At 51.3% G+C, this 25,671-nt stretch overlaps 8 protein-coding genes across 8 annotated transcripts; 6 read left to right on the plus strand and 2 right to left on the minus strand.

The window, feature by feature from the left end:
- Window positions 1-417: 417 nt before the first annotated feature.
- Window positions 418-3,340, plus strand: acoA (aconitate hydratase ACO1). Its single transcript, XM_067624452.1, has 5 exons — window positions 418-482; window positions 572-591; window positions 673-1,271; window positions 1,329-2,674; window positions 2,740-3,340. The coding sequence occupies exons 1-5, from the start codon at window positions 423-425 to the stop codon at window positions 2,995-2,997; spliced, it is 2,283 nt and encodes a 760-aa protein (XP_067480493.1). The 5' UTR covers window positions 418-422; the 3' UTR covers window positions 2,998-3,340.
- Window positions 3,341-3,633: 293 nt separating this feature from the next.
- ASPBRDRAFT_40906 (putative metallo-beta-lactamase domain protein) lies at window positions 3,634-5,507 on the plus strand. The gene is made up of 6 exons (XM_067624453.1): window positions 3,634-3,804; window positions 3,872-3,947; window positions 4,062-4,186; window positions 4,253-4,265; window positions 4,330-4,689; window positions 4,744-5,507. Exons 3-6 carry the CDS (start codon window positions 4,103-4,105, stop codon window positions 5,160-5,162), a joined length of 876 nt encoding a protein of 291 aa, XP_067480494.1. The 5' UTR covers window positions 3,634-3,804; window positions 3,872-3,947; window positions 4,062-4,102; the 3' UTR covers window positions 5,163-5,507.
- Window positions 5,508-7,641: 2,134 nt separating this feature from the next.
- Window positions 7,642-9,471, plus strand: ASPBRDRAFT_121891 (glycosyltransferase family 20 protein; the record flags this gene model as incomplete). Its single annotated transcript, XM_067617470.1, has 5 exons — window positions 7,642-7,948; window positions 8,056-8,428; window positions 8,494-8,864; window positions 8,916-9,255; window positions 9,309-9,471. The coding sequence occupies 5 exons, from the start codon at window positions 7,642-7,644 to the stop codon at window positions 9,469-9,471; spliced, it is 1,554 nt and encodes a 517-aa protein (XP_067480495.1).
- Window positions 9,472-9,957: 486 nt separating this feature from the next.
- Window positions 9,958-11,252, plus strand: ASPBRDRAFT_40908 (uS17 family ribosomal protein). Its single transcript, XM_067624454.1, has one exon. The coding sequence runs from the start codon at window positions 10,304-10,306 to the stop codon at window positions 11,006-11,008; it is 705 nt and encodes a 234-aa protein (XP_067480496.1). The 5' UTR covers window positions 9,958-10,303; the 3' UTR covers window positions 11,009-11,252.
- Window positions 11,253-12,524: 1,272 nt separating this feature from the next.
- On the plus strand, window positions 12,525-15,466 carry ASPBRDRAFT_122474 (putative spindle pole body component; the record flags this gene model as incomplete). Its single annotated transcript, XM_067617518.1, has 4 exons — window positions 12,525-12,581; window positions 12,684-12,892; window positions 12,963-15,357; window positions 15,428-15,466. The coding sequence occupies 4 exons, from the start codon at window positions 12,525-12,527 to the stop codon at window positions 15,464-15,466; spliced, it is 2,700 nt and encodes an 899-aa protein (XP_067480497.1).
- A 914-nt stretch (window positions 15,467-16,380) lies between these two features.
- Window positions 16,381-19,054, minus strand: ASPBRDRAFT_73682 (uncharacterized protein; the record flags this gene model as incomplete). Its single annotated transcript, XM_067629220.1, has 6 exons — window positions 18,810-19,054; window positions 18,320-18,722; window positions 17,662-17,729; window positions 17,242-17,319; window positions 16,653-17,162; window positions 16,381-16,581 (listed from the first exon to the last, which is right to left on the minus strand). Exons 1-6 carry the CDS (start codon window positions 18,876-18,878, stop codon window positions 16,381-16,383), a joined length of 1,329 nt encoding a protein of 442 aa, XP_067480498.1. The 5' UTR covers window positions 18,879-19,054.
- A 218-nt stretch (window positions 19,055-19,272) lies between these two features.
- On the plus strand, window positions 19,273-20,325 carry ASPBRDRAFT_28511 (translation initiation/elongation factor MRX8; the record flags this gene model as incomplete). Its single annotated transcript, XM_067622515.1, has 2 exons — window positions 19,273-19,820; window positions 19,890-20,325. 2 exons carry the CDS (start codon window positions 19,273-19,275, stop codon window positions 20,323-20,325), a joined length of 984 nt encoding a protein of 327 aa, XP_067480499.1.
- Window positions 20,326-21,333: 1,008 nt separating this feature from the next.
- ASPBRDRAFT_53474 (uncharacterized protein) lies at window positions 21,334-24,611 on the minus strand (the record flags this gene model as incomplete). The annotated part of the gene is made up of 3 exons (XM_067627080.1): window positions 21,334-21,459; window positions 21,510-24,224; window positions 24,315-24,611. 3 exons carry the CDS (start codon window positions 24,609-24,611, stop codon window positions 21,334-21,336), a joined length of 3,138 nt encoding a protein of 1,045 aa, XP_067480500.1.
- Between the last annotated feature and the right edge of the window lie 1,060 nt (window positions 24,612-25,671).

A 25,671-nucleotide genomic window follows, 5' to 3' on the forward strand; every position in this document is an offset into this window, starting at 1 on the left:
TCTTCTTTTCCCACTCCACTCCATCTTTCGCTGCTTCCTCCCGTTGAAGCTAGCTTTTGCTGTTGTTTGGATTGGCTCTCCTTGAATGTGTTGCGGCCCTGCCCACCTCGCATAGAGAGCTTCCACCATGATCACCACAAGGCTTGCGCGCATGGGTGCGCTGGTAAGTCCACTCCAGACACGTTTCCCCCCGTCTCGCGAGGAAGTCATGGCATCCTGTCCAGGATCGAGATGCTTTCAGCTGGACGGCTTTTGTAGCTCAATGGAAACTAACTGGTTCTACTCCATAGGCCCCTAAGTCCCGCCTTGTAAGCGTTTACCCGCGATCCAGTCCAAGCTCGCAATCCCAGTTCACAGCGGAAGTGCGATGGGTCGATGAACACGGATACTAATCATATTTGCAGATGCTCGGGGCTCGGGGTATGGCCACCGTCACCGACTCTCCCCTCGACAAGAAGGTCGAGATGTGCAACCTGGAGAAGGTGAGTGAACTTTCCATTACGTCTCGGCTGGCTTCGGGTAGCGCGAGCGCCAAATTAGGGAATATGATCCGCTAACAAAGCTTCTGCAGGGTAACTACATCAACTACAAGTATGACAGCACTCTCGATATTTCCGAAGAATGGGCGCGATTGAGATGAGCTGTAAGCTAACAAGCCTACCACTTCTATAGGAAGATGTCCGAGAACCTCGACATCGTTCGTCGTCGTCTGAGCCGTCCTCTCACCTACGCCGAGAAGGTTCTGTACTCTCACTTGGACGACCCTCACGGACAGGAGATCGAGCGTGGTAGCTCCTACCTCAAGCTGCGCCCCGACCGTGTTGCTTGCCAGGATGCCACCGCCCAGATGGCTATCCTCCAGTTCATGTCCGCTGGCATGCCCTCCGTCGCTACTCCCTCTACCGTCCACTGTGACCACTTGATTGAGGCCCAGGTCGGTGGCGACAAGGATCTTGCTCGTGCCAACGACATCAACAAGGAAGTCTACGACTTCCTTGCCTCTGCTACTGCCAAGTACAACATCGGTTTCTGGAAGCCCGGTTCCGGTATCATCCACCAGATCGTCCTGGAGAACTACGCTTTCCCCGGTGGTCTGATGATCGGTACCGACTCTCACACCCCTAACGCTGGTGGTCTCGCCATGGCTGCCATCGGTGTCGGTGGTGCTGATGCCGTCGACGTTATGGCCGGTCTTCCTTGGGAGCTGAAGGCCCCCAAGGTCATTGGTGTTAAGCTCACCGGTGAGATGTCCGGCTGGACTACTCCCAAGGGTAAGTTGACTTCTGACATGTTTTCACAATGGGACGAGCGTTAACAGTAAAATTTAGATATCATCCTCAAGGTCGCTGGTCTCCTTACCGTCAAGGGTGGTACTGGTGCTATCATTGAGTACCATGGACCTGGTGTCAACTCCCTGTCCTGCACTGGTATGGCCACCATCTGTAACATGGGTGCTGAGATTGGTGCCACCACCTCCATGTTCCCCTTCAACGACCGCATGTACGACTACCTGAAGGCCACCAAGCGTCAGCACATTGGCAACTTCTCCCGCGACTACGCCAAGGAGCTCCGCGAGGATGAGGGTGCTGAGTACGACCAGCTGATCGAGATCAACCTGTCCGAGCTCGAGCCCCACGTCAACGGTCCCTTCACTCCTGACTTGGCCACCCCCATCTCCAAGTTCAAGGAGGCTGTTGAGGCCAACAAGTGGCCCGAGGAGCTCAAGGTCGGTCTTATCGGCTCTTGCACCAACTCCTCCTACGAGGACATGTCCCGCGCCGCTTCCATTGCTCAGGACGCCCTTGACCACGGTCTTAAGTCCAAGTCCCTCTTCACTGTCACCCCCGGTTCCGAGCAGATCCGTGCCACCATCGAGCGCGATGGTCAGCTCAAGACCCTCGAGGAGTACGGCGGTGTCATCCTTGCCAACGCCTGCGGTCCTTGCATTGGACAGTGGGATCGTAAGGACGTCAAGAAGGGTGAGCCTAACTCCATCATCTCCTCCTACAACCGTAACTTCACCGGTCGTAACGATGCCAACCCCGCCACCCACGCTTTCGTCGCCTCTCCCGACCTTGTCGTCGCCATGACTGTTGCCGGTACCCTCAAGTTCAACCCTCTCACCGACAAGCTGAAGGACAAGGACGGCAACGAGTTCTTGCTCAAGGCTCCCTCTGGTGAGGGTCTCCCCGCTCAGGGCTACGACCCCGGCCGTGACACCTACCAGGCTCCTCCCGCCAACCGCGACAGCGTCTCTGTCGCCGTTTCTCCTTCCAGTGACCGTCTCCAGATCCTCGCTGGATTCGAGAAGTGGGATGGCAAGGATGCCACTGGCATCCCTATCCTGATCAAGTGCCAGGGCAAGACCACCACCGATCACATCTCCATGGCTGGCCCGTGGTTGAAGTACCGTGGTCACCTTGACAACATCTCCAACAACATGCTGATTGGTGCCATCAACGCCGAGAACGGCGAGGCCAACAAGGTCAAGAACGCCTTCACTGGCGAGTACGATGCCGTCCCCGCTACTGCCCGTGACTACAAGGCCCGTGGCGTCAAGTGGGTTGTCATCGGTGACTGGAACTACGGTGAGGGTTCTTCCCGTGAGCACGCTGCTCTGGAGCCCCGCCACCTTGGTGGTCTTGCCATCATCACCCGCTCCTTCGCTCGTATCGTAAGTTCTACCCCCAAGACTTGACTATCCACACACCATGTACGCGAATTAACAGCTTTCTTTAGCACGAGACCAACCTGAAGAAGCAGGGTATGCTTCCTCTTACCTTCTCTGACCCCGCCGACTACGACAAGATCAAGCCCACCGACACTGTCGACCTTCTCTGCACTGAGCTCGAGGTTGGCAAGCCCGTCACTCTGCGTGTCCACCCCAAGGAGGGCGCCTCTTTCGACGTCAAGCTCAGCCACACCTTCAACGAGTCCCAGATTGAGTGGTTCAAGGATGGTTCCGCCCTCAACACCATGGCCCGCAAGGGTAACTAAATCAAATGGCGATTGCCAACATGCATGACATGGGCCTCGTAGGCTCGTCTGTATATTATGATCGCTGTTTTTGTTTTTGTTGCGAAAAGATATGATACCTGAAAGATCTGCTTTGCGTGGGTTGGGTTATATCCTACCCTCGCGCTGTGGCAGTCTGCTCTGATGTTTAACCGCATTGGACGCGAAAGCGGCTGCCTATGGTACCTCTACGAAGGGAATATCTGGCGTCGTCTTTCGAAAAATTTAACGAATTGTTTCTGTTGCCGCCTGGGCCTGCTTTCTTTTGTACCCGTGTGATTTTCCGGTGGACTACATGGATATATCTTTGTTTTGTTTTATATCATACACTGTATGTTAGGGATTGCGTGCATACCACATTTCCTTCTGTTCTATTTTTGGTTCTTGCCCGTAGACGTTATAACCATGAACTTTATGCCTTTCTGTAGCATTCCCGGTGAGCAGAACGGTCCCTACCGTCAATGGCGTATTCGGACTCCCTGATGTTACCATTTGCCCGAATTTGCGACTTGCTGCAAATGGGCCCGACTTCATTGGTGCTGACATAACTGAGTTCCCATCTCAACCGAGGCCTCCACGGCTGTTCACCCCGCCTCGGAACGTGACCTGGATAGTATAGCCGATCCATCATGATAAGGAGGGTTCAATTGTAGTAGACGCATAAGATTTGCTCCTCCCTGCTCGAAACCTCTCAGCTACATCCAAGATTGAAAGAACGTCACTGTCGGGTCATTTTTCCCTACGATTCCCACGTGACTGAGCGCAGCTGACTCACTAGCTTAAGTACTTGTGAGCTTCTGATTATTTATTTCTGTTCTCACTCTGATCATCCCGCTGAATACTCAATCTTATATAGAAGGCTGCGATATAGCTCGACGATTGTCCGTACTTTGAGTACCTGCTTAGGGATTCTGTAGCAGAGAAAGATACTTGTACGTACATTGATCATAGTTCTGCGCAGCTTCCACAATTTCATGCCTGCTCTTGGCCCCCATCCCAGATATCTGGCGCAGTGCAGATGGCTAATGCAAGTTCGTGCCTGACAGTTGCACACCGACTGCATTGAAGTACGGTTTATGCTGGAGACATGGCTACTCAGCTAGTATCTCTGGCGGAGGTGGAGAGGTTGAGCGCCTCGGTCGTACGGATATTGGGGGGCAATCCCGGCAAGGTGAGCTGGTACCGAGATGCCAAATCAGTCTTGATGCATACAGAAACTGAGATACCTCTCTTCTAGTTCACTCTGCAAGGTCTGTAGTTGACATATCCTTTTAGCGGGGCTGAAGTGTGTTGTTCTAACCGGATATCCAACAGGCACGAATACATATCTGATCGGCCGAGGTCGTCAACGCATCCTCATTGATACTGGTCAGGGTGAGCCCTCCTGGGCAGCCCGGCTTAAGACACTTTTGGCAGAAGAGAACGCAACTGTGCACCAGGCTCTCCTTACGCACTGGCATCCCGACCATGTTAAAGGCGTCCCTGACCTTTTGGCATTATGCCCGGACGTCATCATCTACAAGAATGACCCCGACCTAGGCCAAGAGAGCATTGAAGATGGCCAGATTTTCAGTGTTGAGGGTGCAACATTACGAGCATTTCATACGCCAGGCCATACGGTTGACCATATGATGTTTGTTCATGAGGAAGAGGATGCTGTCTTTACAGGCGATAGTGAGTCTTGTGGCAACTTTTACTTCCTGCCTCATGGCTAAACGTTCTTGTCAGATGTCTTGGGCCATGGCACCAGTGTCTTCGAGGACCTCTCAGCCTATATATCTAGCCTAAAACGAATGCAACACCGGGTCTCGGGTCGCGGCTATCCGGGCCACGGAGCTGTCATTGAGAACGCGACGGCAAAGATCACCGAATATATCAAGCACCGACAGCAGCGCGAGGACGAAGTGGTCCGTGTTCTCCGATACAATCACCTCGATGTCGCAGATGGGGAAGCATCTCCGGAGCGAAAACGGTCATGGACCCCACTGGAACTCGTCAAAGTGATCTACAAAGATGTACCGGAAAGCCTTCATCTGCCGGCGTCCAATGGAGTCTTGCTTGTTCTGAAGAAATTGGAGGACGAGGGCCGGGTAAGTCAAGATGTCGATGGGCGATGGGTTTTGGAAACGGGGCGATCTGCGCTTTAAGATATAACGAGTGTTGGGTCGACAAGTCATCACCAAAGTAGATATATAATAGTAGATCTTTGTTTCTGGACTATATGACATACTTCAAGGGGTTTCAATACTAGCCGAGGTATGCAAGACGGGCTCACCGATGCAAGAAGACGTTTGTGAGCGCGATGCAGTGCGTGCATATTCACTTCATCATAGACCATATGACATTCCGCTGCCTTTTTACTTCCATCACCCCCTTACCTGCTACTACTGTATGCCATATCCTTGAAGGAGCAGAGGATCGATCGTTACATGTATATTGAATGCAATTTTCATAATATCCCGCCTTCCACTGGCACACAAAAACGAACCTTATTAGCTAGCGGTCTGATTTCAAAGTTGCATCGATCTTACACAAAAATAAAAACAAAAGAAAACCGATCTGACCCCGACTGTAGTAATAGTGTCGAAAACGGCTGTCTCAGAATATCCCCGAGCACAAAGAAACATGATGATATTTATGATGCCATATCATTCCGAAGGAGTAGTACAGACTGGGGCCTCTTCCACTAGTAGTGATTGGTTGAGACGAACGTCTAGCCAGACCTCATCATTACCATCGAGACTCCTTATCATCCAGTTAACCTTGGGAGGTAGTCAGATCCGAGTACCAGGTAGTCTACTAGAGATAATGGCTAGAATAGCTGGATATGTCTCCACATCACACTTGAGCTACCAAGACTTGCATCCTGCGCACTGATCTTATCTGACAAAGAGGCCCCTCTATTTGAAACTTACTCCGTACTATTATTGTGTATATACGCCAAGGGTGCCATGGAATGTCATTAGGTAAAAATGATCAAATGAAATGCATACTAGTTATGCTCGCTCGCTAATTCTTCACTTTCCGAGAGAGCATAGAGAGTAGAGTAGCCCCTCTATTTCTAGACCAAGAAGTAGATAGACCGGGCAAGTTTCAGAGCATCAAGATATCGATGAATTCATTAAGGATGGATCATAACAGAGTCCAGACCCTTCGATAACAGCGGGGTATCATACCATTTCACACCCAATTGGCAGCGCCTCTCGGGCAGCAAAGAGAGAACAAAAAAGGTTAACAAGAAGAAGAAGGGAGAGGAATCCTGCAACGCTCGTGTTTGTTCGTCTTTTTTTACGGGGATCAACATTCAGAGCATGCAGATGACTTGCTTTTCTCCAAACGCCACCAAGCATGTTGGACCAAGTTGAGTCTGGTCGGATTCTATACCACCGACCAGGATTAAATTCAGATAGATAGATAGTTAGTTAGTCAATTTAGGTGACATTACCATGTTGAACCGTCATCAGGGCCATTGGGATTGGGTAAACGAATCAAGTTACATGAGCACAAAGCAGCCGTGGACCTGAAACGAGGAAAAAGAAGGCCCTGTAGACTAGGTAGGTACCCAGTTTTCCCTTGTTGAGGGGAAACCCTGAAGTGTTGGCATCATCCAAAAGTCGAGCGCGAGTGTGAGTGGCTGGCCCGATTCCCGCATCCATCGCGACCGCTGGTCATCTCTGACTTCATCGCCCGCTCGCCGGAACACCTTACTCTTGTCCCTTTCCCCATCTCCTCTCTTCACCACCTCTTCTTCTTCCCCCCCCCCATCTCGTCGTCATCTCTTCCCTGTGAAAGTGATAGGCTGTGAAGGAGAGTCACCGCCTACAAAAAAGGAGGGAAAGGAAAGGAAAAAGGGAAAAGTAAAAAGGATACAGTCACAAGCAGCCTGCCAGAGTGTGTGCTGTGGATGATAATCTTCTCTTCTGAACCTATCTACACTTGCACATTCAGGATACCAACAACTGACTGCTTGCTCGCTGGCCCACTCCTCTGCCTTCGCTCTCGCTTCCTGTCGATGAACTTGCTAGTGAGGAGCTCTAGGTGGACTCCCGGCACTACTGCTCTTGGTTCTTCTTCGGCCCAAACTTGGGTCACTTGGTCCGCGCGCCGGTCTCTGAAGTGAGGTCACTCCCTCGATTCTTCCCCGCCGCCTCCAGCATCAGGAAGCAACCAAGCCATCAGTTTCTTGGCTTCAAGACAACCCAGGTCGCCATCCGTGGCCTTTTCTCTTCTCATTTTCTCTTTTCTTTACACTCTTCACTCGAATCCCTCTTTGTCATCTCCTTAGCTTTCTTGCTGGGTGCCTGAGCTCACTAGGCTTCATTCAATTGGTGACAGTGGTCCAAGACTGACAACCATCCGGCTTTTCCCTTCTTCCCTGCTCTTTACTAAAAGATTAACAAGAATAAATAATCTTAATCCGATAACTGCCGCCTCTGCAGCTTACTTCTTCAGAGCCCCGCCTCCTCCTACTCTGACTCCTCGTCCCTGGCGTCTTCTTTGATAAGCCAGTCTCGCCCTTTTGTCTTCAAATCAGACCCTCATTGGTCGCTTCTCGGTCTCACTAGTACATTTTGCACATACTTACAATCTGACTGACTGCGTCGGTGCCCCGCTGCTTCCGACAATATGCCTTCCCTCGAAACCACCACCTTTCAGAATGAGGCTCGGTTGCTCCTCGTCTCCAATCGGCTTCCAATCACGATCAAGCGATCGGATGATGGTCGCTATGACTTCTCCATGTCCTCCGGGGGCCTGGTCAGTGGACTAAGTGGCCTGTCCAAGTCCACGACCTTCCAATGGTACGGCTGGCCCGGTCTGGAGGTCCCGGAAGAGGAGATTCCCGTGGTGAAGCAACGCTTGAAGCAGGAGTATAACGCCGTGCCGGTCTTCATTGATGACGAGCTGGCAGATCGTCACTACAATGGCTTCTCGAGTGAGTATTACCGATCTGCTTATCCTATCGAGTATCTGAGATGGTCACTCCCTCATTGATCGGTGGTGAAAGGCGCGCGCTTGTTGACTGACACTCACTGCTCACAGACTCCATTCTCTGGCCCCTCTTCCACTATCATCCCGGCGAGATCACCTTTGACGAATCCGCCTGGGAAGCATACAAGGAGGCCAACCGCCTCTTCGCCAAAGCGGTTGCGAAGGAGGTTCAAGATGGCGACTTGATCTGGGTGCATGATTATCACTTGATGCTCCTTCCCGAAATGCTGCGCGAGGAAATCGGTCATAGTAGGGAGAATGTCAAGATCGGCTTCTTCCTCCACACTCCTTTCCCTAGCAGCGAGATCTACAGAATTCTTCCAGTGCGGAACGAGTTGTTGCTCGGTGTCCTGCATTGCGACTTGATCGGGTTCCATACCTACGACTACACTAGGCACTTCTTGAGTGCTTGTTCACGACTACTGTATGTTTTGGAACTGACTATTACTCTCCAGTGACTGTGGAGGTGCTAACCTTGTGGATACCCAGAGGCTTGACGACTACACCGAATGGGATCGAATTCCAGGGGAAGATCATCGCTTGCGGTGCCTTCCCCATCGGCATCGATCCGGAGAAGTTTGAAGAGGGGTTGAAAAAGGAGAAGGTTCAGAAACGAATTGCGATGCTGGAACAAAAGTTCCAGGGCGTGAAGCTTATGGTGGGTGTTGACCGCCTTGATTATATCAAGGGTGTCCCCCAGAAGTTGCATGCCCTGGAAGTGTTCCTTAGCGACCATCCGGAGTGGGTTGGCAAGGTTGTCCTGGTCCAGGTAGCCGTGCCCAGTCGCCAGGATGTGGAGGAATATCAGAACTTGAGGGCTGTTGTGAATGAGCTGGTGGGCCGCATTAACGGCAAATTTGGTAGGTTCAGCACTGTCTGTGGGCGAGACCCTATCACTGACTGATGATCAGGCACGGTTGAATTTATGCCTATCCATTTCCTGCATAAGTCTGTCAACTTTGACGAGCTGATCGCTCTGTACGCGGTCTCCGACGCCTGCATTGTTTCATCGACCCGCGACGGAATGAACCTTGTTGCTTATGAGTACATCGCTACTCAGAAGAAGCGCCATGGTTCCCTGGTGCTTTCCGAGTTCGCTGGTGCCGCTCAGAGCTTGAACGGCAGTATCATCATCAACCCCTGGAATACCGAAGAGCTGGCGGGTGCGTATCAGGAAGCGGTCACTATGAGCGACGAGCAGAGAGCCCTCAACTTCTCCAAGCTCGACAAATATGTCAATAAATATACAAGGTTCGATCACCACTGAGATGGCGATAAAATTCCGACACTGACCATGTTTATAGTGCATTCTGGGGTCAGTCCTTCGTGACTGAACTGACTCGCATATCAGAGCATTCAGCGGAGAAGTTCCATGCTAAGAAGGCTTCTTTCAGCGATAACAACTCCGAGAATGGAGAACGTTCCAATGGCGTAGAAACTCCGGCCGAGGAACAGGTGGCGCAATGAGCTTGGTTCTGCCGCTTTGCATGAATTTTTACGGCCGAGGATCAATTGAATATGGCAATGCGTGAATGATGATTGATTTAAGACGTCTATTTTACTGGTATATGTGCACAAGGCGTGGCGAAGGACTTCTTCCAGAAGTTTTATATCTCGGTTTACCGTATGGAATATTACAAGAGTGAAAACTGTGTTCTGGCCTTAGAGTTTCCAGGGTATGGTTGGGCATGAGACATCGGAGTGTTTGGTTTTCTGTGTACATGGGAGCATTACCCGCGATCCCTTCGGCCATTGGTCCCTCTCTACTCTACATTATGCGTCGGGCGTCGGTGTTATCACGATTTCAGTGGCATAAAATAGTGGGCAGTCCATTTCTTTTCAATACACACATTTATCTACAGATCAAACATCGCATTCTCTAAGGACTCTCATTCACTTGTACTGCTAAAAAAGGGTCTCCGACTTCTGTAAAAATCACACCCCGGAGGCTGCGTGGAGAACAGGTGCAAAACATGCAAACAGGCCCGAGATTTCAGAAATTCTCGGCGAACTCGTCCGCGGCCGCGATGCTCCTCCGGCCTGGACAGCAAGCCTCACAGCAAGCCCCCATTCAGGTCAACCGGGTCAATCGCCAATTAATTGCTATCTCGCTGAGCGGGTAGACTTTCAACTTCTCTCGGAATATCCTGAAGGCCGACAATTCCCGTTGTTCCCCGTGCCCGGCACCACCGCAACGTCTACAAAAACTCCCGTCCTAGCGGATTGACCTGGCCGAGCTTCTCTTCAGCGCCATTTTCACAGCAAACGAGAAACGCTCAATCTTATACATCTCACCAAAATGCGTCCCGCCAATCTCCTCCGGGCTCTCCAGCCCCTACGCTCCTCCATGATGCGTTCGACCACCACCACTACCTCCTCCACAACAGCCCCTTCTCTATACCAGACCACCAAACCCTTCCAGCGCTCTCTCACGACCACCGTCCCCCGACTCAACGAGCAGCAACAACAACAACCACAAGAGCAACAAGAAGCAGACCTGTCATCCTCCTCCACCACCACTACTACTACCACCGCCGTTCCCCCCTCCCTCCGCAGCTACCCCTACAAGACCAAGACCGGCACCGTCGTCTCCGTCGGCCGCATGGACCGCACCGTCCGCGTCAGTCACCGCCACACCATCTGGGACGCGCACATCCAGAAGCCCTACCCCAAGATAACGACCTACCTGGTCTCTGATCCGCGGAACTCGCTGCGCGAGGGCGACGTCATTGAGTTCTCGTCGGGGTACCCGAAGAGCCGGAATGTGCGGCACGTTGTGGAGAGAATCATTGCGCCGTTTGGGTCTGCTATTGAGGATAGACCGGCTGTTCTGACTCGCGAGGAGAGGGATGCTGAGCGCGCGGCTAAGAGGGCTGCTAAGTGGGAGCGTAGGGAGGCGAGGAGGTCGGAGGCTGGTTTGTCTGAGGGTGAGGGGAAGGTTGGGGAGCATGTTGGAAGGATTAGGAGGTTGGTGCTTGAGAGGACTGGTGGGGTTGAGGCTTAGATGATCTGTGTTTGATTGATAGTTGTGGGTTAAAGGGGGCGGGAGGATAGGTTTGAGTATTTTAGATGTGTTGTTGGTTGTCCTGGGGTTGGGTTTTCTCTTATCTGTTCGAATACGTTGTATGTAAACTTCATTGTGTGTCTGTATATTACTAGCTATTTACTTTTTCATGGCAGATTGTGCTTTTGACTTGGAGTGCTGGTTCGGTCGATTGATTGTGTGTAGATATGGATGTGTAGCTGGGTTGGTTGATCATCTTAGCTGCAATATCACTAGGGTCTAGGAGCATACATCTAACGTGTGATTCATAGTACCAAATAAGACTACCAGTGAATTCTGAGGTAGTGGCAGTCATTTACCGCGAATCTACATTGATCTTCCTATGATATTCGGTAGTTCTCCTGCACAGTCCACAACATCCTCAAATAGACTAATCTAGATAACTTACACCGGCACATAAGTACCTGTAAGCAGTGGAAAATACATAACATTCTATTGGCTAAGAATTGTTCTCCCAAGATATAGAAGGAATAATCCAGATAAGAAGCATACTATACCTCTTTTTCGATCATGTGACTGCCATTTTACTAGCGGGGTTGAGTATATATTCGATATAGTTTGATTGATTGCTTGGTGAGCATATAGAATCAAGTAATTACAGTATATGATAGATACTAGTAGACGGGATATGTCTTGTCACAGTGACCCAAGAGTAACCTCAACTACACACAGACAATATATGCCGGAAGATGTACCACCAAGTCACTACTACATCACAGGAGACAACCTCCACAAACAGTGAAACCACCAAATCACAATAAGGAAAGAACCAATATTCACCTAGAAAACACTTTTACCAACTACCAACTTTCGACTTCAGTCGATCTCCCAACTGTGTATATAAACCCCCCAATTGGTACCTGAACGGGTAGTAACTGAGAGAGTAAGTTGATTCGCCGCCAAGCCTTTCCTTTGGGTCGCGAAAGTCACCCCAGCGACTCTTTGATCCGTTGTTTACTTTCCAGCTTCCCTTTTCCCTCTTCAACTTTCTTGTTGACTTCATCATATTCTCTCCTCCCCCCCACTTCCGCCTCCAATAAATCTCACCCCCTCTTTATTTTCTCTCCTCCCCCTGACGTCGACTATACGCGCTATCCCCCCTGATTTCGACGCCATCATTCTCGAAACGAGCACACTTTAACCCGGCGAACCTAACCCGATTCAAGCCCCTCTCGATCAGACCGAACTGCAACAACCTTCCTGTCAACTTTCCGCCGCCGCCCGTGCACGAGATCTGCGATCGGGAATATACGCTACTACGAACAATCCCCAAGGTGCGTGTGTGTGGTGTATGTGCTTTGAATTTCTTGGTCTGTCGCGATTTGGGGTTCTGGTTATAGTGTCTTCGCTATAAAAGTCCTCTTAGTGGAGGGACTCCACTGGATCGCGACACCCAAATCGAGTTTTGATGCTAACTGTTCGCCATTTATGCAGACTTTATTTTTAGACATTCAAAATGGCCGAGGAGGAGGATTTCTCTTCCTTGCCATTGACCGATCGGTTTTCGCACAAGGTTAGTTTGTCTCCCGTTTTGCTCCGGTTCGTGGGGTTATTGTTATTATATGGGTGGCTACTAGATACTGATACGATCATGTTTTTTTTTTTTTTTGCTTAGAATTGGAAAGCCCGCAAGAATGGATATGAGGATGCGAAACAACTATTTGAGAAATCACCCGACGAGTCGGATCCCGTTTTCACGCCATTCATACAAGATCCGGGCCTGTGGAAAGGGGCTGTGGCAGACTCCAATGTTGCTGCTCAACAAGAAGGTCTTGGGTCTTATTGCGCATTCTTGAAATTCGGTGGTGTTCAGGCTTGTGTAAGGTATGTTTTATTATGATTGATGTTCTTCTGAATGATCAATGGTGGACGATGGCTAACATGTGTGGTGAAGGACCCGGGCAACTACCGTCTACCCGATATGCGAAAAGGGCCTCCCATCCACGCGACCCGCTGCCAAAGCAAATGCGATCGAAGCCCTGTTATTATGCGTCGAGCTGGATAAATCAGACCCCGTCATCGAAGAAATTATCCCCGCTCTGTCACACAAAGTTCCCAAGGTTATTGCCGCCGCGCTGGCAGGACTGAAAGCCATCTACCACAACTTTGGTTGCAAGATTGTCGATCCCAAGCCTGTGTTGAAAGCCCTGCCAAAGGTCTTCGGTCATGCCGACAAGAACGTCCGTGCGGAAGCGCAAAATCTCACCGTGGAACTCTACCGCTGGCTGAAGGAAGCCATCAAGCCTCTTTTCTGGAACGACCTGAAGCCCGTACAACAGCAGGATCTGGAGAAGCTGTTCGAAAATGTCAAGCAAGAGCCGGCGCCCAAGCAAGAGAGGTTCACGAGGGCACAGCAGGATGCCATGGCCGCAGCCAGCGCTGCGCCAGACGGTGGTGAAGATGAATTCGAAGGAGGCGAGGAATACCCGGAAGAGGAAGATGAGGGTGAAGTCGATGCCTTCGACCTGGCCGAGCCCGTGGATGTCTTCTCCAAGATCCCGGATAACTTTCAGGAGCAGCTTTCTTCTTCCAAGTGGAAGGATAGGAAAGAGGCATTGGACGCTCTGCATACTGTATTGAACGTTCCCAAGATCAAGGATGGACCGTTCGATGACGTTGTTCGTATGTTGGCCAAATCCATGAAGGACGCAAATATCGCGGTGGTAACCGTTGCCGCCAACTGTATTGAACTTCTTGCCAAGGGCGTTCGCAGTGGGTTCGTCAAATACCGAGCTACTGTCATGTCGCCCATGCTGGAGCGCTTGAAGGAAAAGAAGCAGAGTGTGGCGGATGCCCTGGGGCAAGCTTTGGACGCAGTCTTCATCGCGACTAGTTTGTCAGAGTGTCTGGAGGAGATTCTCGAATTCCTCAAGCACAAGAACCCCCAAGTCAAGCAAGAGACGCTCAAGTTCTTGATCCGTTGCCTGCGTACCACCAGAGACGTCCCCGCGAAACCGGAAGTCAAGTCGATAGCCGAGGCGGGCACGAAACTCCTGACTGAGTCCACTGAGGTCAACCGTGCAGGAGGAGCCGAAGTTCTCGGTACCCTGATGAAAATCATGGGCGAGCGGGCGATGAACCCCTATCTGGACGGCCTTGATGACATCAGGAAGACGAAGATCAAGGAATTCTTCGAGACGGCCGAGGTCAAGGCGAAAGATAGACCTAAGCCTATCGTGGCACCGCCTAAACCTGCCCCTGGAAAGAAGGTCGTCGCAAAGAAGCCTGCATTGGGCGCTAAGAAGCCTACTGCTGCCGCCGCGCCTCCTGTTGAGGAACCAGTAGCTGCTCCTTCACCCAAGCCCGCAAGGTCCGTTCCTTCAAAACTCGGAGGGCCTGCCAAGCCTGGTGGTCTTCCGGCCCCAGGCGGCCTCAAGAAGAGGCTCGGTGGACCGGGAGGACTTGCTTCTCCGCAACGACGGGTTATCTCCCCTCCAACGGAGGAGCAGCCTCCAGCACCAGCACCCCCCAAATTCGGCTTGGGAAGAGGGCTTGCAGGCCGTCCAATTACGAAGCCAGCGGCTCCCAGCGAGCCTGCGCCCGCTCCTGCAGCTCCTCAATTCAGCGGAATCTCGGCCCTCGAGCGAGCCGAGCTGGATGAGCTACGTGCGGAGAAGGAACGGTTCATGCGTATGGTTGAGGATTTGAGATCTGAGAGAACCAAGCTGAATTCGCAAGTCATGGAGCTTCAAGACCAAAACGCACAGCTCATCGAGGACCACACAAGGGATGTTTTGAGTATCAAGGCCAAGGAGACCCAACTGGTCCGCGCACGAAGTGATGCAGAGGCAGCGGAACAGACTGTGCAGAAGCAGCAGCGGGAAATTGAGCGCCTGAAGCGTGAGCTCGCAAGAGCTCTTCGTGCTAGTGCAATCAGCCCCCCCAACACCCTACCGGAGAATATTGGTTTGCCTATGTCCGAATCCGGCTCAGTATACCAAGAAGATGGTCGTGCACCGATCACACGGGCTGGTCTGCACATGGGCTCACGGTTCGAGAGCTCACGGCCACGCAGCTATGCATCGGCTAGCCCGAGCGAAGAGAAGGAGAACAATGGCCTGGAATCCTCAGGACTCAGCAGTAGAGAGGGAGGACTTGGTCGGCGCAAGCTCAGTCCCAGCTTGGGCACCGGCTACTCTGGCTTGGGGAGCCCGACTCGGTCGTCCGGACTGGGCTCAGGCAGTGCTTCTGGCGAGGAACAACCCGCCAGGAGTGCCGAGCCAGCTGAGAGCTGGAAGAGAGCTGCGGAAGTTACCAGCCAACTCAAGGCAAGAATCGAACAAATGAAGGTACGAAACAACAACCTGTTCCCAAGAGTTGTCCTTGGCAGAACACTGGCTGACTTTTAAATGCACACAGGCAAGACAAGGGCTTACACGACCACCTGCTCAACGCTGATGAATGAATGAATAACACGACTACCCATCTTCTTACTCCTACCTATTCTCCCGAAGTGTTCTTCATTTCTCCAATTCGCTGTATTCGCTTCATTGTCTCTTTTATCATCTCATTGGGCGGGTCTTTCGGTCAATATCCTTCTTCGTCTACCACCATCATTATCTGTACACACTAGTTCGGATTGCTTTTTGCTTTTTCATTACATCGAGGTGTGCGCGCGGGGACATTCTCTTGCCTGGAACTGGGAAACAAATGGGTTCAAGGGGGGCATCTGGTTGCATTCGTTTGGGTTGATTGTGATTGATCGATTGTTTGTGTGTTTCTTGTTTTGTGTTTTGCTCCATACCATCATACCATACCATTGTCATACCTTGTTGTTGCTTGATTGATTACTACTTGATTGATGTATAGACAACCAAACCTTCCTGTATCATGTTTTGATTGATGCTGTATTGTAACGGGTCATGACTTGCTTGCTGTATCGGTATGGCTGGCTTGCAATCGGTAGTTACTTTGTGGTGGGGCCACGGCCGGGGTAAAGGGCTAGATCACAGCTAGACAAAATTTTTCATGGGAATCGTTAAAACCCACATGAACATACAAACTGCCTAATGTGATACTCCTTAAAAGGTTTACTTTTGGTCTACAACTAAGATGTACAGATTGCAGACGTCACATGAATGCTCAAACTTCCCAAGACAACTTCCTACAAAGTGTGACAAAATGACAGAAAAACTGGGGCTGTGGTTGTTGTTGATGATGTCTGAAATAGCATTCATGGGTATCTGCAACGTGTACATGAAGTAGTATAGAGAGATAAGAAGAAGAGGTCATTAGAAGTTCGTTGATGAGATGGTATAATTTTTTTTTATCCCGTCGGTGTTAGCTCGCTGCTAATTGCTTGGCTAGCTAGCTTAGACACGGATGGCACCCTCAACGGCCTTGCGCTTCTTCTCCTGGCGGGCAACAGCCTTGGCGCCCATGATACCACCACCCCAGTGGCGGCGGGACTCCTCGTACTTGTCGGAGTAGCCCTCCTTGACGGCGGAGAGGAGCTTGGCGAACTCGGCCTTGTCCTCGGAGCGGACCTCGGTGAGAGCGAGGACAGCGGCGGTCTATTATCGAGTTTGTTAGTTGGGATGAGGTCTATTAGGTTCATGAAAGTGGTGAGGGGATGGGTAATTACCTTCTTGTGGACAACGGTACCGAGACGAGCCTTACCCTTAACAATGGCGTAAGGGACACCCATCTTGCGGCAGAGAGCGGGAAGGAAGACAACCAGCTCAATGGGGTCAACGTCGTGAGCAATCAGGACAAGGGAAGCCTTCTTGTTCTCGACGAGGCCGACAACGTGGTTGAGACCGTACTTGACGTTGTAGGGCTTCTTGGAGACATCCTCCTTCTTCTTGCCCTCAGCGACGGCGGTGGCCTCGGCGTGGAGACGCTCCTTCTTCTCGACCTTGGTCTCGGGACGGTACTTGTTGAGGAACTTGAAGGTCTGGGCAGCGGTGTTGCGGTCCAGGGTGTTCTGGAACTGAGCAATGGAAGGGGGGACCTTGAGACGGAGGTTCAAGATCTTCTTCTGGCGCTGCAGACGGACATACTCGGGCCACTTGACGAAGCGGCCGAGGTTGCGCTTGGGCTGGATATCCTGGCCAATGCCGAAGTTGCGGGCGCGCTTCTCGATGAGGGGGTTCTATTCACATTGAAGTTAGAATGAATGGTCTTGGGTAAAGATAACAAAGTCAGCACTTGACTGGATGTCAGTTACATACCTTGGGGGCCTTCTTAGCACCAGCCTTACCCTGGGGGTAAGGGAGGGCGGCAGTCTTCTTTCCGGACTTCTGGGCAGGCTATCATTGAGAAAAAGAAGATCAGCAATCGCGTCCACCATCTTGCTGCATCTTCCTTTGAACTCTAGAGAGAACAACAAACTGTGTCCCAGGTCTGCCTAGTTTCCTAGTTTTCCTTGGGACACAAGCTTGTTGTCCTCCAGCCAAAAATCATCGCCAATCGCTCTTCACAATCGTTTTACGGATTGTGAAAAGCGACCAACGGAAATTTTGAATGTCGCTTCTCGACTGTTGCGAGATGAAGCGGACGGAGGTACCGTCTCACGACATGTCGCAGAAAAGTCGATAGCACATTTCTAAATGAATAGAAGAGGCGTGAAATGGACGATTCTATGTGCTTACCATTTTGTCGACGGGATCCGCGGCGGCGTTGGGTGCAGGATTGACAGTCAAGGGAAAGGAAAGAAGAACTTCAATTAATTTCGCGCCGCGAGAAGAAATCCATTAGCGCCGTTTGCTTGTGTGGGCCGCATTCGGATTATCTCGCCTGCCGGGGTCCGGGATGAGTAACGGTCAGGTGATCTAGGGTTAACCCTTCGGGCTGCTTCAATACAATGGACCAATCACGTTGGAATTTCGGTTCTATAGTCTAGACCTTGATCATAGTAGCCTAGTGTTCAGTTAACATGCTCATTCATCTATTTAACAGATCTCCTAATGGCTCAGTGGGTCTATAGTGATTTAATAGGCTTAGGGTTTGTGCTGTGTTCAAGAATTTAACAGTGGTTTCCTTTGGCCAGAGGATGTCTATAAATTCAATATCCAACATACATCCACAGGAGACGCCAAACTCATGCTCAGATATCCCATAGCACTGTCCATCTATATAGCACACCAAAAGACATCATAATCCAAACAAAACATAAACGCACATCATGATTTAATCGTAACATACCCCATCACATCACATCACCTCACCTCCAAGCCCCCAACCCAGGCAACCCAGTCCTCCCAATCCCCGAACTAGCCGCCTGAAGAGCCCTCTTCTTCCCCAAATTACCCTCCTGATCCTTCACCGCCGAAACAATCTTGTCGATATTCGTCTCCACCACCACACCTCCAACGATCATCTCACTCAAAACCGCATGCATAGTCTCATACCCGAAGATGAGATCCAGCTCGCACACGTTCTCGAACATGCGATCCAACGCTTCCACAAAAACCTGGATCAGATCGATCAGCGCCAGTGGCGACTCGGTGGACGTGGAGATCATAATGAACGACAAGGTGGCGTAGGTGCGGTAGGTGATTTGGGTGGGCGCATCGGAGGGGCCATTTTCTGCGCCGGAGCTTGCGCCGCGGGAGAGAAGTGGAGGGAGGGGGAGGAAGTTGCAGGCGCTTGGGGGTCGTTGGGAGACGAGGTTATAGATTTGCGCGATTAGGGATTGTTTGGTTTGGGTGTCCTGTTTCATTGCAGTTGTAAGTATGGGATGCTTGGTGTGTATGAGGGGGTGGGCTGGTTGTGTAAATGCGATTTAGGGTAGACTCACGATCTGTGTGTAGAACTTGGTCAAACGGGGCTGTCCGTTGTTGTTGAAGACGAGGACGGCGTTGATCATGTTGATGTAGTGTCCGCGGGGCACGGGGTGATTCTAGCTCGGTGGATGGACGCTTTCTGCGAGGAGTGGAAATGGAAAGAAGATCCCTAAGTATGAAAATAAGGATAGTCAATCAAGCCAGTTGGCGAAATAAATCTGTACTTAAATGTGGTGACCGTGTATGGGTTGGAGTAATGACAGATGATGAGTGATAGATGAAGCTGTTCCTCAAACTGCCTTATCGGCCTGCAGCGGAGACTCGGCAAAGGTTCCCCGAGCCGCGAACCGCAGCTCGGAAGACTTTCTTATCCGGGGACGATTTCTGGAGAAGCTCATTGATTTGAAGAAATTCATCCAAGAAACAACAAAGTCATTTACCGTACCTTCCCTGTCTATATTGACTCAACAGCGCAATATGAAAAACCGAATCCCCTCCATGAGGCTCCTCTGCCACTCCCGAGCGCAACTCCCCCCCACTCGTCGCAGCTATTCAACAAGCAAACCTCCGAATCCGCAACCGCAACCGCGGCCGCAGCCCAACAACAAACTACAGTTCAAAGACATCCCCGCCACAGCGGTGAACTACTATTGGGACACGCAAGCGCCAGATGAAGGCCAACTAGCCTATGCGGACAAATTCTTCGCACCATCACGCCACTCCCCGATCAAGCTCTGGACCCTGAGCAAGTTCCGCACGACGCCGCTCTCCTCGACGACCCCCGAAGTAGCATTCATAGGCCGGTCGAATGTCGGGAAAAGCTCATTGTTGAACGCCCTCATGGGGCAGGAGATATGCTGGACATCATCGAAGCCAGGACGCACGACGACAATGAACGCATTCGGGATCGGAGGGACGAAGGGCGGCGAGTCGAAGATCGTGTTGCTGGATATGCCGGGGTACGGGAAGGGGAGTCGCGCGGAATGGGGGGCTGAGATTATGAAATACTTGAAGAACAGGAAGCAGTGAGTATTGCCATGGCATAAAGTCACACATTGAGATACAGGCTAACAAACTTGTCTACCTCTATATAGACTCCGACGCACCTTCATCCTAATCGACGGCCAGCACGGCATCAAGCACTCCGATGAAGGCATCCTCGAATTATTCCGCCACTACGCCATCCCACACCAAATCATTCTCTCGAAAGTGGATAATATCATGGCTGCGAGAACGAGCCAGCTTGCGACCGGAGTTACGCAGGAACGTCTGCTCCAGACGCAGAAGAAGATACAGGAGCTCCGTCCTATCATCCAGCCTACTGGCCGAGATGAAGGTCCTGGTGCTTTGGGAGAGATCTTGACATGCAGTTCGAAGGTCCTCAGGACTCCTGGGAATTATCTGGGGATTAGTCCTATCCGTTGGGCTATCTTGTCTGCTGCTGGCTATGATGGGATGATGGAGGTGAAGTCTAGTCACGGCCAACCTGATTTGACAGGCTCGAGTATTTCCTCTGGAGCGGGACCTTGAGGGAGTTAGGCGCTCTATCTGTCTGGAATGCTCGTTTCATAGAGGGGCGCTGTCCGCTTTCCTGTGAGCTGGTCGAAGGCTCTAGCTCGGGGAAGGACCGCGCGAAGAGGCTGGCTCCTCTAAACTGAATGCCAGAGCCCGCAGAGGTTACCCTGGTGTCCGTGGCACTACCTTACGTGTTTGAGTAGTTGTCGCCAGATACAGAGATGCAATGCTGATTCCGCGGGGTAATCCACGGTAGGTGTGGCTTCCGACAAGTCGGTCGTTGCACATGATGCGACCTCGACCAGAACTCTCACGCTGTTGAGCCTGCATCATGGTCCATGCATGCTTAACGACCGTGCCATCTTACACCGCGCTTCGCAGGGCGGGCGGGGCTAAGGGTGAACAGAACAACAGTCTCGTCTACGACGGAGCTATGTACTCCTAGGCTAAAGATGCTCGCCAAAGGGAGTATGGTCTTGGATGTACGGAGATGCTTACGAAAGGCCGAGGAAGCTGCATATGTATGTACCAGAATCATATCGTATTCAATTGCAAGAAAGCCACTTCAAGTCTATAGTATTCGGATATAAAACAGAGATGGGGTAGTCGGAATATGTAGAAGTTCTGCGCACTGTTGGACAGCGGCGCACAGGAGGACAAAAGGATGCATATCGATCATGCGGGTGTGAGATGATCAAGGAGGTAAGAGAGAAGGATGAGTAGACAAGAGGCTGGGTTGGTGGGTCCGTTTTGAATGCCAAAACGCCTGTCCGTCATTATGCAGCATGTCAAGGGATGCTAACCGCGCTATGCAAACTCTCGTAAAGGTTATTATAGTTCCATTGATTTGGGGGTATCGTAGTTATGTCATGGTTCGAATATGTTGCGCAAAAAGAAATGGGAATATAACGTGAGAAAACAGCCGTATGTGTTGCCTGTCGCAGGGGTTTGAAAAGCCCCGACAAAAAATCCTTCATCTGCTCTAACAGTGAAGTCGGCGGTTGGGCGACAGACATGTAGTGTTCAGGCGTCTGAAAGGTCGTAATCTTCGTCAGTGTCACTGACTTCCTGACCCCATCTATTGACGACGATGCGTCTTCCTAACTGTTCGCTTGGGACTCCATCGCGCGAAGCGCCAAAGTCAAGAACCTGAGGTTTGTTAGTAGGCGGTAATTGAAGGCTTGATAGACTGAACTCACCTCAATGTATGTTAAGCTATCACGCTGCACTGCAGCAACGCACCTCCGGTCGTTGAACTTCACTTGCCACACACCACTGAGGTCGGTGAGAAGGTCTCGGACACAATCCCCGGTTCGTACATTCCACATCTTAAGGGTCCGGTCTGATCCAGATATGACCTTCTGGCCATCATGCTGGAAACAAGTAATTGCACCAGTGTGGGCACTCAGCATGTTCCTGCACTGTCCAGTTTCAGGATCCCAGATCCTCAGCGTAGAATCCGCAGCTGCCGAAACTAGACGGTCACACTTGAGATCAAGAAGACCAACAAGGGACGTGTGGCCTTCCAAATTGTACAGGATCGAACCCGTTTCCAACGACCACACTTTGACCATGTTGTCCATGGATCCACTAATACAACGGTTCCTCTTGTGGTCAAGGACAACGCTGTACACCTTTAAAGTATGACCTTGAAGCCGATGTACGGTCTCCCCGGTAGATATTTTCCAAACCCGCACGGTGCAGTCATAGCTTCCACTCACTAACGTGTCTCCATGAGCTGCGATCGCCCGGACAGAATGCTGGTGCCCACTGAGGACACGGACGAAGTAGGGGCAGTCTGTGTCATCGACATGAGGTCCGCTCTGGTAATAACCTGGATCTCCTGGCTTGGGAAGCTTCCATACACGCAGGTTGGAGTCGCGAGAACCCGTGATAATCAACGGCTCCTTTGGCATCATCTCAGGTGTGCCATCAGCCTTCTTTCCCACCTCGACCGGTAAGACAATCTGTAGGCAACGCACTGTGGAGGTGTGGCCATGGAATATCTGAGTGCATCGAGCCTTTTCGATGTCCCAGACTCTTACCGACCTGTCGGTGGACCCAGAAACTAAAGTGTTGCCGTAATACTCGAGTGCCCATACACCACCTTCATGACCTTCAAGAGTGGCCTTCAGCTCGCCCGTCCTAGTGTCATAAACATTGATGTTCGTGTCATCGCTCCCAGTAAGCACTTTTTCCGTATCGAATTGGAGGCAGGTGACTACATGTCGGTCATGGGCGCGGAAGGCAATGTGTCTTGGCTTGACATTGGGTTTCATCCAAGCCTTGTGGATCAAATGGTGACGCTGATAGAGCGATTTGTAGAGGTGAAGACCGCGGAGCGATGGCAAACCGATGTCGGGATATGGAACAGCCGCCGCCGCAGCATTCGCCGCCGCATAAGGTCCCTCCGAAGCAGAAACCTCTTTCCTCCAGTCCGAAGATTCGGAGTGATCAGTGCCACTAGAGGAGATTTTCCGCTTCGAGAGTTTGCGGCTGGACACGCGGGTGCAGGCTTTCCTTTTGGGCCGGCGACTCATAGACAAAGTTCTGTCACTTGACTCGCCAAAGGATTGCAAAGCAGGAACAGAAAATTCTGGATCTGGCTTGATGAAAGGAGACATACTCATGTCCTTCTCATAATCCTCGCTGCCATTCGGAAATTGCCATCCCCAGCCCTCCCTGATCGCACGTTCCAACTCCCCATCAGGGAGAACATATCCGTCTCGATCAAAGAGTTCCTTCCAGGACTTTTCGTCGGAATTGATTATATGCCTCCATTTCTTGGACACCTGTGCCGCGCGGCACATGGTCTGAACGTCGAAATATTTCACGACGTTGAGACTAAGCTCCAGCGGAAGAAGGGACAGAAAGTCACATTTCAATGCCGGGTTGACAACGTCTGCAACAAAATGCAGCGTTTGTTTCGGACAGCGCTTCAGGAATTGATACATCATATATGTTTTCATTCCGTCGGGTATGGAGTCAAAGAAATCCAGCACATTGGGGATATCCATCATGGAAGTGGGGCGTTGCACCATGGGGCCTGCAAGCTGTTCGGGTTTGGCAAGATACGTCGCTTCGCCATTTGAATCCCCTGAGGGCAGAGGCCCAATGAATCGAGCATCACTGTTGTCAAAGCTTGAATCCGTGTCCTCTTGGTCTTCAGCAGAATCAAAAGAGGAATCGATGTTCCCAGCATTGAGAGCCGCCACTGGAGACAGACTGGGACTGGGCAAGCACATATCTTGGGCAACAATATTGTCGATAAACGGCTGTGAAGATGATTCTGCTGGCAGATGCTGGGAACCGTCACCTGGTGCATCGTAGCCCGAATCCTGACTTGCAGCAATCCCGGCCAGGCTTTGCCTAGGGTCCGATCCAGTCCTTTCCAATGCTGGTCTGGCAAAACCGGTCTCGTTAGTGCCAGCAGATTCTCTGTCATGTTCCTGCATGGCAATATTTGTACGCAGGGACTCTTTTCTGGCGTCCACTGTCTGTGAGGGCCCCTGAGACTCGACTTCCGAGGATAACGGAGACCGTAGTAGTGTCTCCCTACGAGCGTTACCCGCACTGTGGATCCTCCTCCTCGACAATATTCCTTCCATGGTGTTGTTGCTATTGCTTTCCGTCTCCGGGGTGGCTAAGCCAGCCACGGTAGGATGTACTGGTGTAGAGCCATGAGAACGAGCGGAACGGAACGAAGGCTCAGACGGCACTCGCGCGGGACGCGCCCGTAATGATCCCTGTTGTGCTTCCGCAAGCCGACGCTTCGAGATCGACAGGTGATTAGACGGTTGGTTGGAAGTCCTGTGTGCAAGACGCCTTGATAGCTGGGCATCGTCCGAAGTGAAGGAGGCCACAGATCGCACAAGACCGTTCGAAGTTTTGAGCGCGTCATTCTTCTCGTGCAACTATAAGAGTTAATTTAACAAAGTCCAATAAACAAGTCACGTAGCCGGAGGCGTAAATAGGTTTGTGGAAGGAAAGGAATACAGACGTACCTCGTTCAATGTGCCCGCGGTATCTTCAGGTTCATTAAACACGACCGATTTACCACCAAGTTCAAATCGAATATTCCGTAACGCCGATGGTGTAGGGGCAGATGCCAGTGGGTACACTTTGGGATCCAGATCCTGTGTCGCGCGTGGCGGCCTAATGAGCACGGGAGGAAACGTAGTGGTGGTTGTAGTTGTCGTCGTCACAACAGTGGTTCGGGTAGCAGGGGCGAAGGAGAATTGACCGACAGAGGCACTAGGGGACCCAGAACCGAGGCCACGACCATTTCCGTCTTCCTCCATGATTAGGTTGCCGGGCTGTATATGCGACCGACTCAAGTGGTGTGTCTTGAGGGTGGGTAACTGAGAAGAGCGTGTAGTAGCGTGATCGCGTGGCAAAGATAAATCAGCTTCGATAGACTTGTTGGCTATGACGCATCAGAAATGGCTGCTGGAAGGCTCTTTCGTATCGAGAAATCTAAGAATAGTGGGATTGCTGTTTATGTGAGGGAGTTGATTAGCCGTAAGTCGGTGTCGAATTACTACCGCCAGCAGGTATACACGCCCGCAACGAGCAAGCAAATGCGCACAGCTGTGGAGGAGTGTTCGTTAAAACATGACCGTAGGTACTGGATCGAAAAAGGGCCTGGGTGGGAGTGAAGATAGGCCTATGTGTAGGAAAGGTAGAGAGGAAGTTGAACGAGGGCAGGCTGTGGCGTGCTTTGCTGACAAGGAGGTGTTGGGCGGCGGAGAATGATCGAGGGAGCTGAACAGAGAAGGTGGTTGGTTGTGCCTCCTTCAGGTCAGGCTTAGACTCTTCGCAGCAGCCGGTGGTTCTTGTCCTCAGTGGCTCCCGGCTAGCCCAATCTGGCGGCTTCCCGAGGCTGGTGGCTCCGCAACGTGAAGACTAAATCCTATTTAAAATAGTTTGGACGCTCCCCATATGTGAGACAGAGAGGGACGGTAGAAGGAGAAAAGATAGTCGATGACCGGTGGATGGAGGAGGGAAAAGGGAATGGAGAGAAGAAAAACAGGAGCAACGGAGACAAATGGAAAAGGGTCAAGGAAGAAAAACCTTAGAGGCAAGGCGGGTTCTGAATTTGCCGTCCTGCAGTCGGGATCACCCAGCGCTCGGAGCAACTCTCCCTGGGGTGAGAACCACTTTCCAGCCTGTCCAGGATCGTTAACGATGTATCCAATGGTGGAGTTGACGGGTGTTGTGCCTATTAGACTATGACTATCTACTGACTAGATTCTTTCTCGGGAGGGGACCGTCTACGGCACTAACAAGTAACCAGATTGATTCACAGTCTTGCTTGCCCACTTTTAAAGTAACTATTACCAGATAGTTATCCTCCTATGA

This window comes from Aspergillus brasiliensis, assembly GCF_001889945.1.
Source record: "Aspergillus brasiliensis CBS 101740 unplaced genomic scaffold ASPBRscaffold_4, whole genome shotgun sequence".
NCBI lineage: Eukaryota > Fungi > Ascomycota > Eurotiomycetes > Eurotiales > Aspergillaceae > Aspergillus > Aspergillus brasiliensis.